The sequence below is a fragment of the Carassius gibelio genome, chromosome A19 (assembly GCF_023724105.1).
Source record: "Carassius gibelio isolate Cgi1373 ecotype wild population from Czech Republic chromosome A19, carGib1.2-hapl.c, whole genome shotgun sequence".
In the NCBI taxonomy this organism is placed as follows: Eukaryota; Metazoa; Chordata; class Actinopteri; order Cypriniformes; family Cyprinidae; genus Carassius; species Carassius gibelio.
The window spans coordinates 3,980,880-3,996,181 of record NC_068389.1 but is presented as its reverse complement, the minus strand read 5'-3'; the positions used below and the strand labels follow the sequence as shown (position 1 = coordinate 3,996,181).

General features: G+C 35.8%; 1 protein-coding gene across 2 annotated transcripts in view; it reads left to right on the top strand.

The window, feature by feature from the left end:
- The window catches only part of LOC127935784 (sucrase-isomaltase, intestinal), a 54,524-nt gene that overhangs the window by 12,506 nt on the left and 26,716 nt on the right, over window positions 1-15,302 (top strand). For both annotated transcript variants that reach the window (XM_052533956.1, XM_052533955.1), the window contains exons 8-22: window positions 1,184-1,283; window positions 1,434-1,546; window positions 3,583-3,708; window positions 5,379-5,510; window positions 5,617-5,733; window positions 5,939-6,052; window positions 6,207-6,291; window positions 6,377-6,494; window positions 6,776-6,947; window positions 7,978-8,094; window positions 9,091-9,245; window positions 9,325-9,409; window positions 9,846-9,902; window positions 11,332-11,456; window positions 11,588-11,676. In XM_052533956.1, the coding sequence (XP_052389916.1) occupies window positions 1,184-1,283; window positions 1,434-1,546; window positions 3,583-3,708; window positions 5,379-5,510; window positions 5,617-5,733; window positions 5,939-6,052; window positions 6,207-6,291; window positions 6,377-6,494; window positions 6,776-6,947; window positions 7,978-8,094; window positions 9,091-9,245; window positions 9,325-9,409; window positions 9,846-9,902; window positions 11,332-11,456; window positions 11,588-11,676 (1,705 nt within the window). The remainder of the gene's footprint in view (window positions 1-1,183; window positions 1,284-1,433; window positions 1,547-3,582; window positions 3,709-5,378; window positions 5,511-5,616; window positions 5,734-5,938; window positions 6,053-6,206; window positions 6,292-6,376; window positions 6,495-6,775; window positions 6,948-7,977; window positions 8,095-9,090; window positions 9,246-9,324; window positions 9,410-9,845; window positions 9,903-11,331; window positions 11,457-11,587; window positions 11,677-15,302) is intronic.

Sequence of the window (15,302 nt, the reverse complement as noted above, 5' to 3'; positions counted from 1 at the left end):
TGCTATCATGTTATAGCACACATTGTTAACATGTATAATGTGTTACTAACATATTTTATTTTTTGTTTCCATAGATTAGTATTTTGCCACCATCTTTTGCATTGTTGAAAGGATGTATAGCTCTTAGCATGAATAATCATGTTTTAGCATTTTTGCTAACAAATAGCATGTTGCTAGCATAGTTTAGCATGAATCATCATGTTGTTAACATGATTTAGCACAGCATTATTAGAATGACTTAGCATTTTGCTTGCACGATTTAACACATTTACATCACGAATTAACATGTTGTTAATAGGGCTGGGCAATATATTTAACGATATGATCATGCGCATCTAGTAAGTAAATATGGTTCCCTGATTACTGCTAAATCGCCATCACCTGCTTTTAAATGGAGCGGCATTTAATAGACAGAGCCGTAGATCTCTGACAACTATGCAATATCATGTTCATTATCCCAGATTAATCACCTTCGAAAATGAACGTGATATTGTGTAGCTTGTCAGAGATCTATGGCTCTGTCTAATATGCCGCTCCATTTAAAAGCAGGTGATGGCAATTTAGCGGTAATCAACCAGATTTACTGACTATGCGCATGATCATATCGTTACATATATCGCCCAGCCTTAGGTGCTAACATATTTTAGCATGTTGATAGCATGTTTTAGCACAATACTGCTACCATGTTTTAGCATTTAGCATGAATTAGCATGTTTACATTTTTAATGTTGTTAACATATTTGAGATGTTGGTAACATGTTTTAGCATGCTGATAACATGAATAAGCATGTTACTAGTATGTTTATGTTGTCCTAGGTCAGTCTATCAGTTTTTCTAGGGATAGGCAGCTTAAATACTCTATAAGTCTTACTGTTCAACAGTTTTTACCCCCTCAATGAAAGTCAGTGGGACTTTTGCACTTTTGATGGTCAATTTAATAAAGATCTTAAGTCTGAGTCGAGTTTGTCAAGTCAACATAATTATTGCATGATGTTAGAAGACTTAAATTTTAGTGCATGATTCAGGTTGACAACCTCTATAATATATTTTTATAATAAAATCTATAATCTATAATAACTTTTATAATACTTAAAATATGATGAGACATGTATGAGACTGTCTAATTAACTGGTTAAAATGTTTAAATTTGGCATTACAAACCTTAATGTCTTTTCCACCCCAGGGCACACACAACCTGTACGGCCACTACCCCTACTTTACATGTCTGGAAGATGAGAGCGGCCAGTCCTTTGGTGTTTTTCTCATGAACAGCAATGCTATGGGTAAATTCTGCTGTGGACTAAAGTCATAATGATGTCTGTTGCTTTTATTTTATTATTATTATTTTGGAATGGCTGCTTCTGTTGATTTTTTATCAAATGAGAGTTTTAGTTTATATCTGTTTATATCTGTCTGCTCTTGTCTGTGTGCAGAGGTGACAGTCCAGCCTGCTCCGGCCATAACCTACCGGACTATCGGAGGGGTTTTGGACTTCTACATCCTGGTTGGAGACACACCAGAAGCAGTGGTGGACGAGTTCACACAGGTTAGCGTTGTGGAAAAATATAAATAGAAACACCAGCACTTGTGGGAGAAATTTTAAGCACTTGGAAATTATTTTTCATGTTAGAGACACAGCATGGTGGACAGTACAACACATGCTAGGACATATATATATATATATATATATGTATATATATGTGTGTGTGTGTATGTATATATATATATATATATATATATATATATATATATATATATATATATATATATATATATATATATATGATAGCATGTTTTAGCACAATTTTATATAATAATGTATATATCTGTCAAAGGTATGGGATCAGTAAGATTTGTAATATTTTATTAAGGAAGTCGGTTATGCTCATAAAAGCTGCATTTATTTGATCAAAAAAAGAAAAGAAAAAAAAAAAAACTCTTGCAATATGTTATTACAATATAAAATAATGTAAATAATTCTTTAAAATATAATTTATTTCTGTGATGCTAAGATCAATTTCCATCAGCTATTGCTACAGTATAATGTGTCCTATGTGCCCATCAGAAATCACTCTAATATTATGATTTATATATTTAAAATCATAAATCATATTAATCATATCATATTATACTGTTATACTTTTTTCCAGGATTCTTTAATTAATAAAAAGTTATAAATAATAGCATTTATTCAAAATAAATTAATTGCAGCCTTTTGGATGAGACGTTAATCCGAGGTCCTGACTCTCTGTGGTCGCTTAAAATCATTCTAATATTCGAATATCCCCAATTAGATTTTAATGTATTATATGTATGTATATTAAAATAGAAAAAATATATATATTTTTTACACCATAATAATATTTCACACTATACATTTTTTGTTTCAACTTTATTTTGATAGTCTACTTGAAAGTGAAAGAGAAGTGACATTCAGCCAAGTATGGTGACCCATACTCAGAATTTGTGCTCTGCATTTAACCCATCCAAAATGCACACACACAGAGCAGTGAACACACACACACACACACACACACACACACACCCGGAGCAGTGTTCATCATTTATGCTGCGGCGCCCAGGGAGCAGTTGGGGTTCGATGCCTTGCTCAAGGGCACCTAAGTCGTGGTATTGAAGGTGGAGAGAGAACTGTACATGCACTCCCCCCACCCACAATTCCGTCCGGCCCGAGACTAGAACCCACAACCCTTCGATTGGGAGTCCAACCCTCTAACCATTAGGCCACGACTTCCCCTTAAAGGAAGTTACATATCAACTAAATCTCATCATTTACAACTACAGAGTAGACTGTTAGGTGGGTTTAGGATTGGTTGAAAAAGTTTACAAAGAAAGTGTTAGAAGATATTAACCAGACAGTCTACTAATACTCTATTAACTGCAAAAAGTTGAAAAGTTACTAGTAGAATATCTGAAGTGACTATCGAAATAAAGTGTTACCAAATTTTTTTATTTTTGATCCAATAAATGCAGCATTGATGAGCGAAGAAACCCCTTTTAAAAACTTTTCACTGGTAGTGTCCAGTGGGTCAAAGATGTTAAGATGACTGCATCAGAAGAAATGTACAAAAGTGATTTTATGTCCATAGGAAGCACATTAAAGGTGGGGCTACAACAACAATTTAAAGCAGCATTACATTTATGATTTTATGTTTTAAAGTTTTTTGTCTTTGACCAATACATATTGCTTCTATAATCTTTGATTTTACAAATTATTTATGTATTGGTACAAATTTAATTTATATTTTGTCATATATTTACATATGTATTATATATTTATTTTCTATTAAACTTATATCAGAAAAAAATTGTTACAACTGTGCTCACAATCTATTAAAAAGATTATTTGTAATGATTTAATTTCTATGGTTATTCAAGCAAGGAAATTAAATGTCATGAATCATTTGAGTTAGGATGGGACCTCAGAGTGAGATTGCAGGATGTTTGTTAATTTAGCAGAGGCAAGGATGCATAAACCATAGAGGGGAATCCCCCCGGCAAATCACACCCTAAATATATATACATGATGTTAAATGAGTTTACTGTTGCTTTATATCTCTCCAGCTGATTGGCAGGCCTTTCATTCCTCCATACTGGTCTCTGGGTTTCCAGCTGTCTCGCTGGGACTACGGCAGCCTGGACGAGGTGAAGAAAGTCGTGGAAAGGAACCGACAGATCGGCATTCCATATGTAAGTGCCAGAATCAGAAGGATGGTCCTTGCTTGGTCCTACAATCTTTTGATTTCACCCAGCAATTCAAATCCACGATCAAGAGCCTGGAGCAAAGTTTACCGATTCATAAAAAATAACTCCACACTTCACCTATGCATGCATTTAGAAGCGTTTAACACCTTATGGTGGGGCTCTATTTTTCTTTAACGAAGAGGGCATTTGCATGTCAGGATTTTGCATCACCTGATTAGAATAAAAAAAATTGGCTACTGGTTGGAGAATCTCACCATTTGCTAATGGCTGTTGGAAGTCAAGCATTCAGATAAAACTAAGCAGACCAGTTAAGCAATATTAGAATCAGAATAAGAACGGATGCAAAAGAGGCTGACGGATCTGATTTCAGAGTAATAACGCAGGTAGAGAGAAACATAAACAACCTGAAAACTAGGTATAAAAGTTTGTAGAAACCCGTATGAAGGTTTGAAAGTTTAATAAGTTTAATAAGCTTTAACTTAAAAAATAAATACATAAATAAACATTGCTAGCATGAATTAGCATGTTTTAACCTATTCCTTGCATGTTTTTTTAACACTACTAGCGTTTGACAGTGCAACATTTTCTGATACCAGTGCATGCATTTTGATAACATGTTTTATCATATTTCTAGCATGATTTAACACTTTGCCAGCTTAATAAGCATATTGCTTGCATGTTTTAGCACCTTGGTATAATTTTTATCACATTGCTTACATGTTTTAGCACAATGTTAAAATGATTTAGCACTGTTGACAGGATTGATTGTTTTACCATATTGCAACATGAATTAACATGTTGCTAGCATGTTTAAACATATTGTTAACATGATTTAATACATTGTTCACATAGATTAGCATGCCAATAGCATGATTTAACATATTGGTAGCATGAATAATATAATGATAATGATAGCATGGATAGATTTAAGAAGTATTTTGTTGTAATTACTGTAACCGTGAGATTCTAGCACGTAAAAAAGTATTTACATCCTAGTAGATTAAAGCTTGTAAACTGGCTGTTTTTTGAATCCATGTGGTCCTTATACCACCTGACCACTACAGATTAATTTAGGCACTGATAGCAGTGCAATAGAAACACATAATTCCCAGTCCAAGGACATGAATGGTTCTTAATATAACTTCACATGTTGTCATCTCGATATTATGGAAATTATGTGGTGGCTTGAATGCAGCATAAACATGATGATAAAATGCTTTATTGTTCACATTAAATAGCATGTTGCTATAATAATTCTGCACATTGCTAACATGATTTAGCATTAATTGGCATGCTGTTAGTATGTTTTCACTTTGCTAGCATGATTTAATATGTTGTTAGCATATTGCTAGCATGAATTAGCATGCTGCTAGTGTAACGAATGTAGGCCGCTACGAGCTGTGTGCTTTTAACCTCAGTGTTCAAGAGCCACTCTAGCGATTGATGCTGGATACTGAGTTCTTTAGCCTCCTTGTTGATGCAGTCCATGCAGATGGGCCCAGGTTCGAGTCCCGCTTGCAGTGGGTGGTTTGAATCAGAATGTCTAGATTAGCATGTTTAAGGGTGCAACTTCCATAATAAACGTTGAAGTGAAACATGATATTAATGAGAAAAGGATTGACTTTCAGCTGAACCATAATTGTTTTGTGTTTCAGGATGTCCAGTACACTGATATCGACTACATGGAGGAAAAAAAGATCTTCACCTATGATATGGAGAAATTTAAGGAGTTGCCTCAGTTTGCTGACTACATGCATGAGAAAGGGCAGAAATACATTGTCATATTGGTGAGCCTTTGATTTTCATGCTGAAGTGCACAGTTTTACGGGTTTCGAAGTTTAAAGTCCTACATTTCACCCCCTTGACCACCTCAAAACATTTTCTTCCTGGTAGGATCCTGCTGTGTCCACAGGTAAAAGGCTAAATGGACCTTATGAAGCATTTGACCGGGGACATGCAGCTAATGTTTGGGTCACTGAACCAGACGGGAACACACCTCTGATAGGAGAGGTAAGATCCTCCAAAGACACTCCTGACTGTCAGTAGGGTTTGGGATTGAGAACTGGTGGTTCTTCTTCATAACAATAACTGAACTTCAATGATTTCCATGATGTTGATCTTAGTAATTTATTTTGTATTTTTTTGCACTGATGTGGCCACAGAAAATCATAGGAACAAAATACATATTGTTTATCATAACTCTCACATGTCACAGGTCTGGCCAGGGGAAACCGTGTTTCCAGACTACACTAACCAGGCTTGTGTTGATTGGTGGGTTGATGAAATTTCACGTTTCCACAAAGAAGTCAAACATGATGCTATCTGGATTGTGAGTGACCCGCAGAGATGAGCCTAATCATTTTTAACTGATCTTCCAAATCAATACTACATATGTCACTGCATCAATATTGATTAGCTTAATAAACATATCTTCTAGAGTACAATATACACCACAAAAGATTCAAAACTTTTTTCCCCTTAAGGACATGAATGAGGTGGCCAATTTTGTACAGGGAAGCAGCAAAGGCTGCGCTGAGAACAAACTCAACTATCCTCCATTCATTCCACGTGAGTTTGAAATAAATCAATAGCTGGATTTATTCATAGCAGATGCATAACCATCCATCCTTTTAATTTCCATTTGACTCTATAGGTCTCCTTGATAATCTGATGTACAGTAAGACCTTATGTATGGATGCTAAACACAAATGGGGAAACCACTATGATGTCCACAGTCTCTATGGGTACTCGATGGCCCTGGCCACTGAGAAGTACGTGTCAGTTTTTCCACACTTTGAATGCAAATGATCTCTTTTGTGATTGAATGATGCTGCTTTTGAGTCTTGTCAGAATGATTCACACAAATTGACATTACAACAATGTTTTATTTACAAGTGGATAGCAATATCATTTGTTCCCCAACACCCTTGTCTCAATCAGCTACACTATGCTTATTTAGGCAACCCACGTGTCTTTCCAGCACCCTCCTGGATGTCATTTTATTGTGGTGCCAGAGTTACCCATTGCTCTAATATTATGTTTCTGCTTCCAGGGCATCGAGAGAAGTGTTTAAGACCAACCGTTCCATGGTTTTTACCCGTTCATCCTTCCCCGGGGTGGGCAAGTATGCTGGGCACTGGTTGGGTGACAATGCGGCCAACTGGAATGATATTAAGTGGGCGATACCTGGCATGTTGGAGTTTAACCTCTTTGGAGTCCCTTACGTAAGTGGTTTGACTCCAAATAAAATATATTTTGCAACATGGGTAATGGATGGTAGGCACCAGCCACTGAGAGGCATTTAGATAAAGACTTTGGTTATGTTCGAGTTCCAATGGGAAATTTAGTGGACATTTGGACTCAATGGACTTAGCTGTCAGACATAATGACAGTTTCAACTGCCTTGTAATCCTCTGCACACAAACATTAAATGATTTGACCAGGCCATAAGACCACATATGTTAACCTTAAAAAGCATAGATATGTATAGGTAGATGCCTTGTTAGCAACTTTCTATGAGTGTTATACATACAGGTGCATCTCAATAAATTAGAATGACATAGAAAAGTTAATTTATTTCAGTAATTCAACTCAAATTGTGAAAGTCCTGTATTAAGTAAATTCAATGCACAAGTCTTTGGTTCTTTTAATTGTGATGATTTGTCTCACATTTAACACAAACCCACCAGTTCACGATCTCAACAAATAAGAATACTTCATTAAATCAATTAAAAACATTTTTTGGCATTCTGGAAAGTATGTTCCTTTACTGTACATGTACTCAGTTTGCACTCAAAAGCATGTTCCTTTCACTTTGGAAGCATGTTTGTTTTCACTCATTATATGCATGCTCTCAAACTAACATCAGACTTCCACCACTGACTGACAAAACTATACAGATCACCTTTAAATTTAAAGGAAATTACTGATTCATCTTTGTTTCATATTGAGGCCTATGTATAAAATAAATAAGCCACCTTGTAAAAAAATATATGAATTGCTTATGAAATGTAAAATCAGACAGTTTCGTCTGACTTCATATTTGATGTTTTTATTTGCACAATTTTGATCTAATTTGATTGTCATTTGTCAACATTTGCCAGATTACTGGTGTCTTTTCCATATATAAAAGTCTTGAATCCCCATTTGATCTTTATCTAATTGTGTAGATTTTGGTGAATCATTTGAAATAATAAAGAGTATTTTTTTTTCCTCCTCTGGAGAGAATCTGAATCTCATGATGTTTTTCTGCAGATTGGCGCAGACATCTGTGGGTTCTTCGACGACTCGCCAGAGGAGCTTTGCAGACGTTGGATGCAAGTCGGCGCGTTCTACCCCTTCAGCCGTAACCACAACGCGCAAGGGTTCAAGGTCTGTGCTTGAGTCAGCATGAATCGGAAGTAGTCATTGTCTTTTTTTCTCTACTGTGATGTCTATCTGAGTGAAATGACATCTGAAATGAAGGGTGGGACTTGATTTCGTCCTTTAGGAATTGATTGAATCATTGGAAGTTGGGCTGTTGCTAACAAAATGAAGGCAGATCTGAATGCCATTTTGCAGTTAGTTGTGGGAGGATGTCTCTCCACTGGATCCACCGGTGACACCCTAGCATGAAGAAATGTTATTATTTATTGAGGAAGATGATGACAAGTACAATCAATGATACAAAACATACGCAACAGCGTGCGAGTGAGAGAGACTAACTGAATGACTGATTGCATCCTCCATCTTAAGTCATGTTCTAAGAGTAAAATTGTGGTGATATCCTAATATCCTTAACATTTTTAAGGGTAGTGTGCTCCCCATGCTTGCGTCAGCACTGGTCAGTGTATTGCATCAGCATTTACCCTCACGTCACGTCACTAGCTCCACCCTTGCACCTGAGCCTGTGACCGGAAGAGAAGATGAGCCATTTAGAGGGGAGGTTAACGTTTTTGATTAAAGATTACTAGGGCAAATTAATTTTGAATAAAATAATGAAATGCACAGATAAATGATTTATAATAAACACTACAGTCTTCCATAAAAAAAAATAAGAATTTTACATTTATATTATTTTAAGGTGACTTTAATCACCCATAACCATCCAGTCACGAAGTGCAGTGTGTCACAAATGTGTCCTCTCTTTTTGAATGCTGTTTGTAGGAGGTTTATTTCTCAAATCATTATTGTGAGATTGGCGTTAGAGGAGCAATGAGACCTCCACAGTGAGAAGTTTGAGAAGGCAATTGAAGATGAATGGAAAATTATGATATTGATTAAATTAGATGAGTACGAATTGACCTTTTAGTCAGAGAGCAATCATTCCATCACTGTCTCCTCTATGGTGAACATATTATCAGTATTTCTTCTGTGGCTTTCTAACAGGACCAGGATCCTGCATCATATGGTGCTGACTCTCTCTTGGTGAAAACCTCCAAGCATTACCTGAACATCCGATACACCCTCTTGCCATACCTCTACACTCTTTTCTACAAGGCCCATGTCAGTGGAGAGACTGTATTGCGTCCCATGATGCACGAGTGAGTGTGAATATTTCCAAACAGCAGTGTAACAGTTTCAGCCTCACCTGCTTTATAAGAATATTGTCCCGTTCTGCAGGTTCTATTCCGACAGTGAAACCTGGGGAGTGCACAACCAGTTCTTATGGGGAGCACATCTTCTCATCACACCTGTGTTGGATCCTGTGAGTGAGCACACACACACACTTGTTGGGTTTCTCTGTTTTCATGGGCACATATGTTGTTTACATTGTACGAACCGTATGTTCTATCCCCCTACAACTTAAACAACCCTTCACAGAAAACTCTGCATTTTATGTTTTTTACAAAGATACATTTTTATGATTCATAAGCTCATTTCCTTATGGGGACCAAGAAACATAATCCCCTTAGAATTTGCTGATTCTCTTTATGTCGGCTTCTTACTCTCCTATATCTCTCAAATATTCTCTCTTTCTGACTCCTGAAAAGCCATGACAGGAGGACCTTATCTTTCTGAAAAATGACCACCCATGACCCATGATGGTCTACCTGTTATTTTAATGAATAATCTTAATTACCAAACTATCAAAATAATGTTTATCATTATGTTTAGCAAATTTTCCAGTTTGTTTGTTTCAGGGTGTTGAATATGTGGAGGCCTACATTCCAGATGCCATCTGGTATGACTTTGAGAAGGTAAGACCATCCTCTCAAGCCACAGGTAATAATGGCAGAATGTTATGTGTGCATCACGATTAATCACATCCAAGATAAAAGTATTTGTTTATATAGCAAATGTGTGTGTACTGTCTATATTTATTATGTATATATAAAAGCACACACATATAGTATATATTTTGAAATATTTACAGGTATTTGCATGTATATATTAATATTCATGTAATTTATGTTATAAATACTGTATATTTATTTTTAATTAACAGCATATTAAATATATAGAAGAATATATAGATACATAATAAATACACACAGTACACACACATTATGTGAACAAAAACTTTTATTTTGGATGTTTGACAGCAATATGGGTGAATGACATGACACTTATTTTCTCTAAATCAATAAACTCTCAAATTCTCATGTGCTTACATAGGTGTCTATGATGATGCCTGTCAAATTTGATTTAAAAATAAAATGTCAAATGGTGTAAATGGCAACTTATAATACAAGCCTTTTTGTTAGGAGCCAATTTAGTCATATTTCCCTGGCTTATGATGATGATTAACCATATAAAAAAACCTAAATAATATAATTTACCTATAATATTTAGTTTTAGTTTTTTTATTGAGAATTTTGTCTTTTTAAAACAAGATATGTTGTTTGTCTTTGACGCAATGTATTTTGTTTAAAGCACTATATAAATAAAGGTGATTGATTGATTGATTTGGTGTGAAGTTTTTATGGTTACACCACATTGAAATTTTTTCAATCATCCCCCAAATATTCTCTCAAAATTAATTAAAAACAGCTATTTTAGACTCGGTCTTCAAAAAAGAGAATGAATGCAAGTAATGTACTTTTTACATTTACTTTTAAATTTTAACCCTTTTTCATTTAATGAAAACAAATGGACACAACAAAAAAGAAAAGTCAATAATGTCATGTCACTGACCCATATATAAGGGTCAAAGACGAAAAAGTTTTTTCAAGCATTAAAACAATTAGTGTAATACAGCTTTAAATTGTTCTTGGTTGTTGTTGTTGTTTTTTTCTCAAAACATTAGAATGTGTCCTGTTTAAATAAATTGTTTGACATTTTTACCCTGATATGCAGAAGACACCCACTAAAATGTCATTCAGTATAGCAATCTTTTCATGCCTATTTTCAACAATCTATTTATGACATATAAAAAGAAAAATTACTTTTACCCCAAATAGTTATTACTTGTAATTTCACATTTTTAAACTATCTATCCTAGGTTTTACCCATGTGACAGCAAGACTTTTAAAATAATTTAAAATACAACTAATTTTAGTATGCTCACTTATGCTTTATATATTTTAATGCATATAGTACATGTCAGAATATGTATGTTGTTTAAATCTTTTCATCTTTTCTTTTCTTCATTGTGTATGACAATGCAATTTTTGGTTTGATTTACAGGAGGAACGGATTACCGATCGCAAAGAAAAAGTTAACTTGAACCTGCCTGCTGATAAACTTGGTTTACACCTGAGAGGCGGAGCCATTCTGCCCGCGCAAACGCCAGATGTCACCACTACATACAGGTAATGATGGGAAACTCCAAAAAAAGAAGAGATGCCTGTAGATTTCCCCTAAAAAACATATCATCTTTAATGCTTAAAAGTGGCCACAAACAAGAATCCCGACTTACGTAGGTACGTTTGTATCCCCTCAGTCGACGACATCCCATGAGACTGATCATCGCTCTCGATGACAACAATACTGCATCAGGAGAGCTATTTTGGGATGACGGAGAGTCTCGAGGTATTTTGGAGGAACTTCTATTAATTTACTGTTGTTCACTTCACCATCAGAAACAAAAATGTTACATTATGCAGGACTCAATAGCAAGATTGTCAGAATTACAGATTTTATACTATGGTTTTATTTATTTTTTGTTACTTTTTGTCAGAACTAAATGTGGTAACATTTTACATTGAGGTTCCATTAGTTAACAGTAGTTACTTTTTTGACTGACTTAAACAATGAGCAATACATTTCTTACAGTATTTTTTTCATCTTTATTAATTAATAATATAAAAATAATTTTTATTGTTAACTTTCTAATTTAAAACATGTTAAAACATGCTAGCATCATACCAATTAATTCTAGAAACATTTTAAAACATGCTTGGAGCATGTTAAATTATGCTAACAACATGCTCATTCATAGTAATCATGCTAGCAATGTCAAAAACAAGCTAGCAACGTGTTAATGATTTGCTAAATCATGCTAGCAACAGGTGGATTCATGGTAATCATGCTAGCAATGTCAAAAGCTAACCACCTTAATCCATGCTTACTCACGCTAGCAAAATGCTATATGTTAATTCATATATGTTAATTCATACTATCCATTCAAACAAGCCTGGCCCTTTACGGCCCCACTTAGGGCATGAAAAATGGCTAATGTGAATGCTGTCAACGGACCCCAGTACACACTGGGGTACCGAATCCAAGATTACCTGGAGAAGGTGCTCTGAGTTCGGTTGCTTCCGAATTGTGGTGCAATTCGTGTGAATGTGAAAGCAACACGGACTCAGGTGCGCACTTGTTCAGGAAGTAAAGTATCCTGCGCATGCGTAACACTGTCGATATCATTGTTTCCTCAACACACGAGAGCCGAGGTTGATTCCACACACTCCTAAAAGTCCATATTAAATTAATTAAAATTAATTATGATGCTGTGCATAATAGCACCAAATAAAAAAAAAATTACAACTGTGCTCAGTCGCGTTGTGTTCTGGAACAATCATGCTCGGGCTCGGACTGCAGGAACCGAGCCTAGTGTAAAAAGCCCTCTTAATCTATAACAAGGGTGCCTAATCCTGGTCCTGGAGATCTACCTTCTTACAGAGTTCAGTTCCAACCCTGATCAAACACACCTGTCTTTAATTATCAAGCCCTCCTTCAGATATAGGTATCTGCAGGGAAGTAGTGGGAGTTAGCATCGAGACTTACGTCTCTGCAGACCAAAAGTGGGTGTTTATGACTTTTGGGTTCTTTCAAACTGCTGGGTGTTTCAAAATCATGCAATCAAAATGATCCCCCTTATCTAACCCCACCCCTAAACCTAACGTCACTATGACATCAGCCAATCAGGTATCATGAGCCCCTTTCACACTGCCATTCCGGCAAATACAGGGGTAAAGTGTTCCTGTAATTGTTCCCTGGTCGCTAGATTTGGCACTTTCACACTGCCAGTGATGACCCGGTATATGTGCGTGCTTTCACACACAACCCTTGAAGATCCCGTAACGACACGTGACATCAGCGCGTGACGTGTAATGTACGAGTCGACAACGCTTGGCACGTTATACTTTAACTGAAGCAAGCAAACGATCTCTGCGTCAGCGCGGAAAGTGAGGAACTAACTGATCTCTGCTTCATTACAGTTTGCACATATGTTTTCGTCGCGAATGTTGATCTTCCTTCAAAACAGCCGGTAAAAGAGTCGCGTGATAATGCGCGTCATCACTTCGATACGGAATTAGATCTGGCTTTTGTTCACACAGCGCTCGTTCCGGATCGATTACCGCAATGTTACTATGTCCCCGACCCGGGTTCGATTCGGTAATCAATTCCGGGACGTGGTTGCTTTCACACAGAAGGCGACCAGGCAATGTTACGGGAATATTGCGGGTCCGACGTGCAGTGTGAAAGGGGCTATGGTCTAAAAACACCCTGATCTGGTTACTCCCATACTTTCCTGCAGAGACCTATACTTGGGGGTGGTCCTAATCAATTGGTTCAGTTGTGGTTTAATCAGGGTTGGAGCTGAATTCTGCAGGAAGGTAGATCTCCAGGAACAGGGTTGGGCACCCCGATCTACAATAATATATCTGTTTCACTTTAAATACTTTTCAGATACTATAACTTAAGTCTTTGGGATAAAAGTTATACACCTCTGAAATGGATGCAGGCACACCATAAGTAATATCTATATTCTCAACATTGTACAGTAGTCAAAGGGATTTCAAATCAATGGATTTATTAAATACAAAAAAAGAAAACTTTTAATTAATGTGAATGCAGCTACATATAGCTAAAAATGCAAATACACAAAAGTACAAAAAATAAATGTGAGATTGTAGGATTACGTCATGTTAAAGTTGTACATCAGTATCCAAACACTGTCCATAGCTGAAAAAGACTGATAGCAAATTAATAATCCAAGCTTTTGTAATGAAAACAAGGTACAGCCCTCAAACACCAGACACCTAAACAGGAACAATAAAAAAAAGTCCAGACTATGGTCTCACGTCACAAATAACTTTAAATCCATATTAAAACTGGACCATAATGTGGTGACCTCGCCAATAAAGAGTCCTCCTAAATGCATACAAATACAAGGCATTAAACTCTTAGCATCAATTCAAACATAGGCCATACATACATACATGTAACATCTCTGCAAAAAAAAAACATCAGCAATGTACACTTTGAAAAAACAAAATGAAATGGCACATTTCCCAACCAGGACACAGAACAATGTGTTCAGCAGCAAGTGAGCAATGCTGGCTACTGCAGCTTGCTATTACTTACTCTCTTCTTATTCTCCTTCTAATACCATTTGGTGGATGGCAAACCAACTTCTGGTGCATTTACCACCACCAACTGGACAGAAGTGTGAAGCAGTAATAAACAACTAATACAGTAGGTGGCCATCCAAAATGGTTGTTCCGCGTCTACAAAGTGCATTTGCAGCTTTTGACCGCTGAGTGGTGCTTTAACCACAAGTTTTCAAATAGCTCACCAAAGCACATTTTCACAAATAGACTTCAGTTTTGCCTCACCAATGTATTACATTTGACTGCAGTTGGGGAAAATAAAAGAAAAACACGGTAACACTTTATAATAACTGCATGCTATTAATCATTAGTTAAGCATTAGGAAACAGTTAATTCATCATTTATAAAGCATTAATAGACATTTATAAGCAGTTTATAAATACAGATATAAATGCTTTATACCTGATTTAAAAGCATATCTATAATGTATTTAATAATTGTTTTTTCATACTTTATTAATGATCAATTTATCATTTCTAAATTAAGTATAGCATTATTTACACACCAGTTATTAAGGAGTTGTCAGTGGTTCATAAGATCACTTAGAAATTGTAAGTAAATGATTAATAAACTATTTAAATGTGCATTCATACATCTTTTTATTCAGACATATAGTTATAGTTCTAGTGTTAATAAATGGTTTATTAACATGTATTTCTACTGTAATTCAGGCATAATTCATGTAGTTGTTAGTTAACTATTTTTGTGAGCTCATCTGAAGTGAAGACTATTTATGCCTTATAAAGCTTTTACAAATGAGATTTAAAGGCTGTTAATATTTCTATGTTCTGTATCACTGTGTTGTGTTCATTTCCGTTT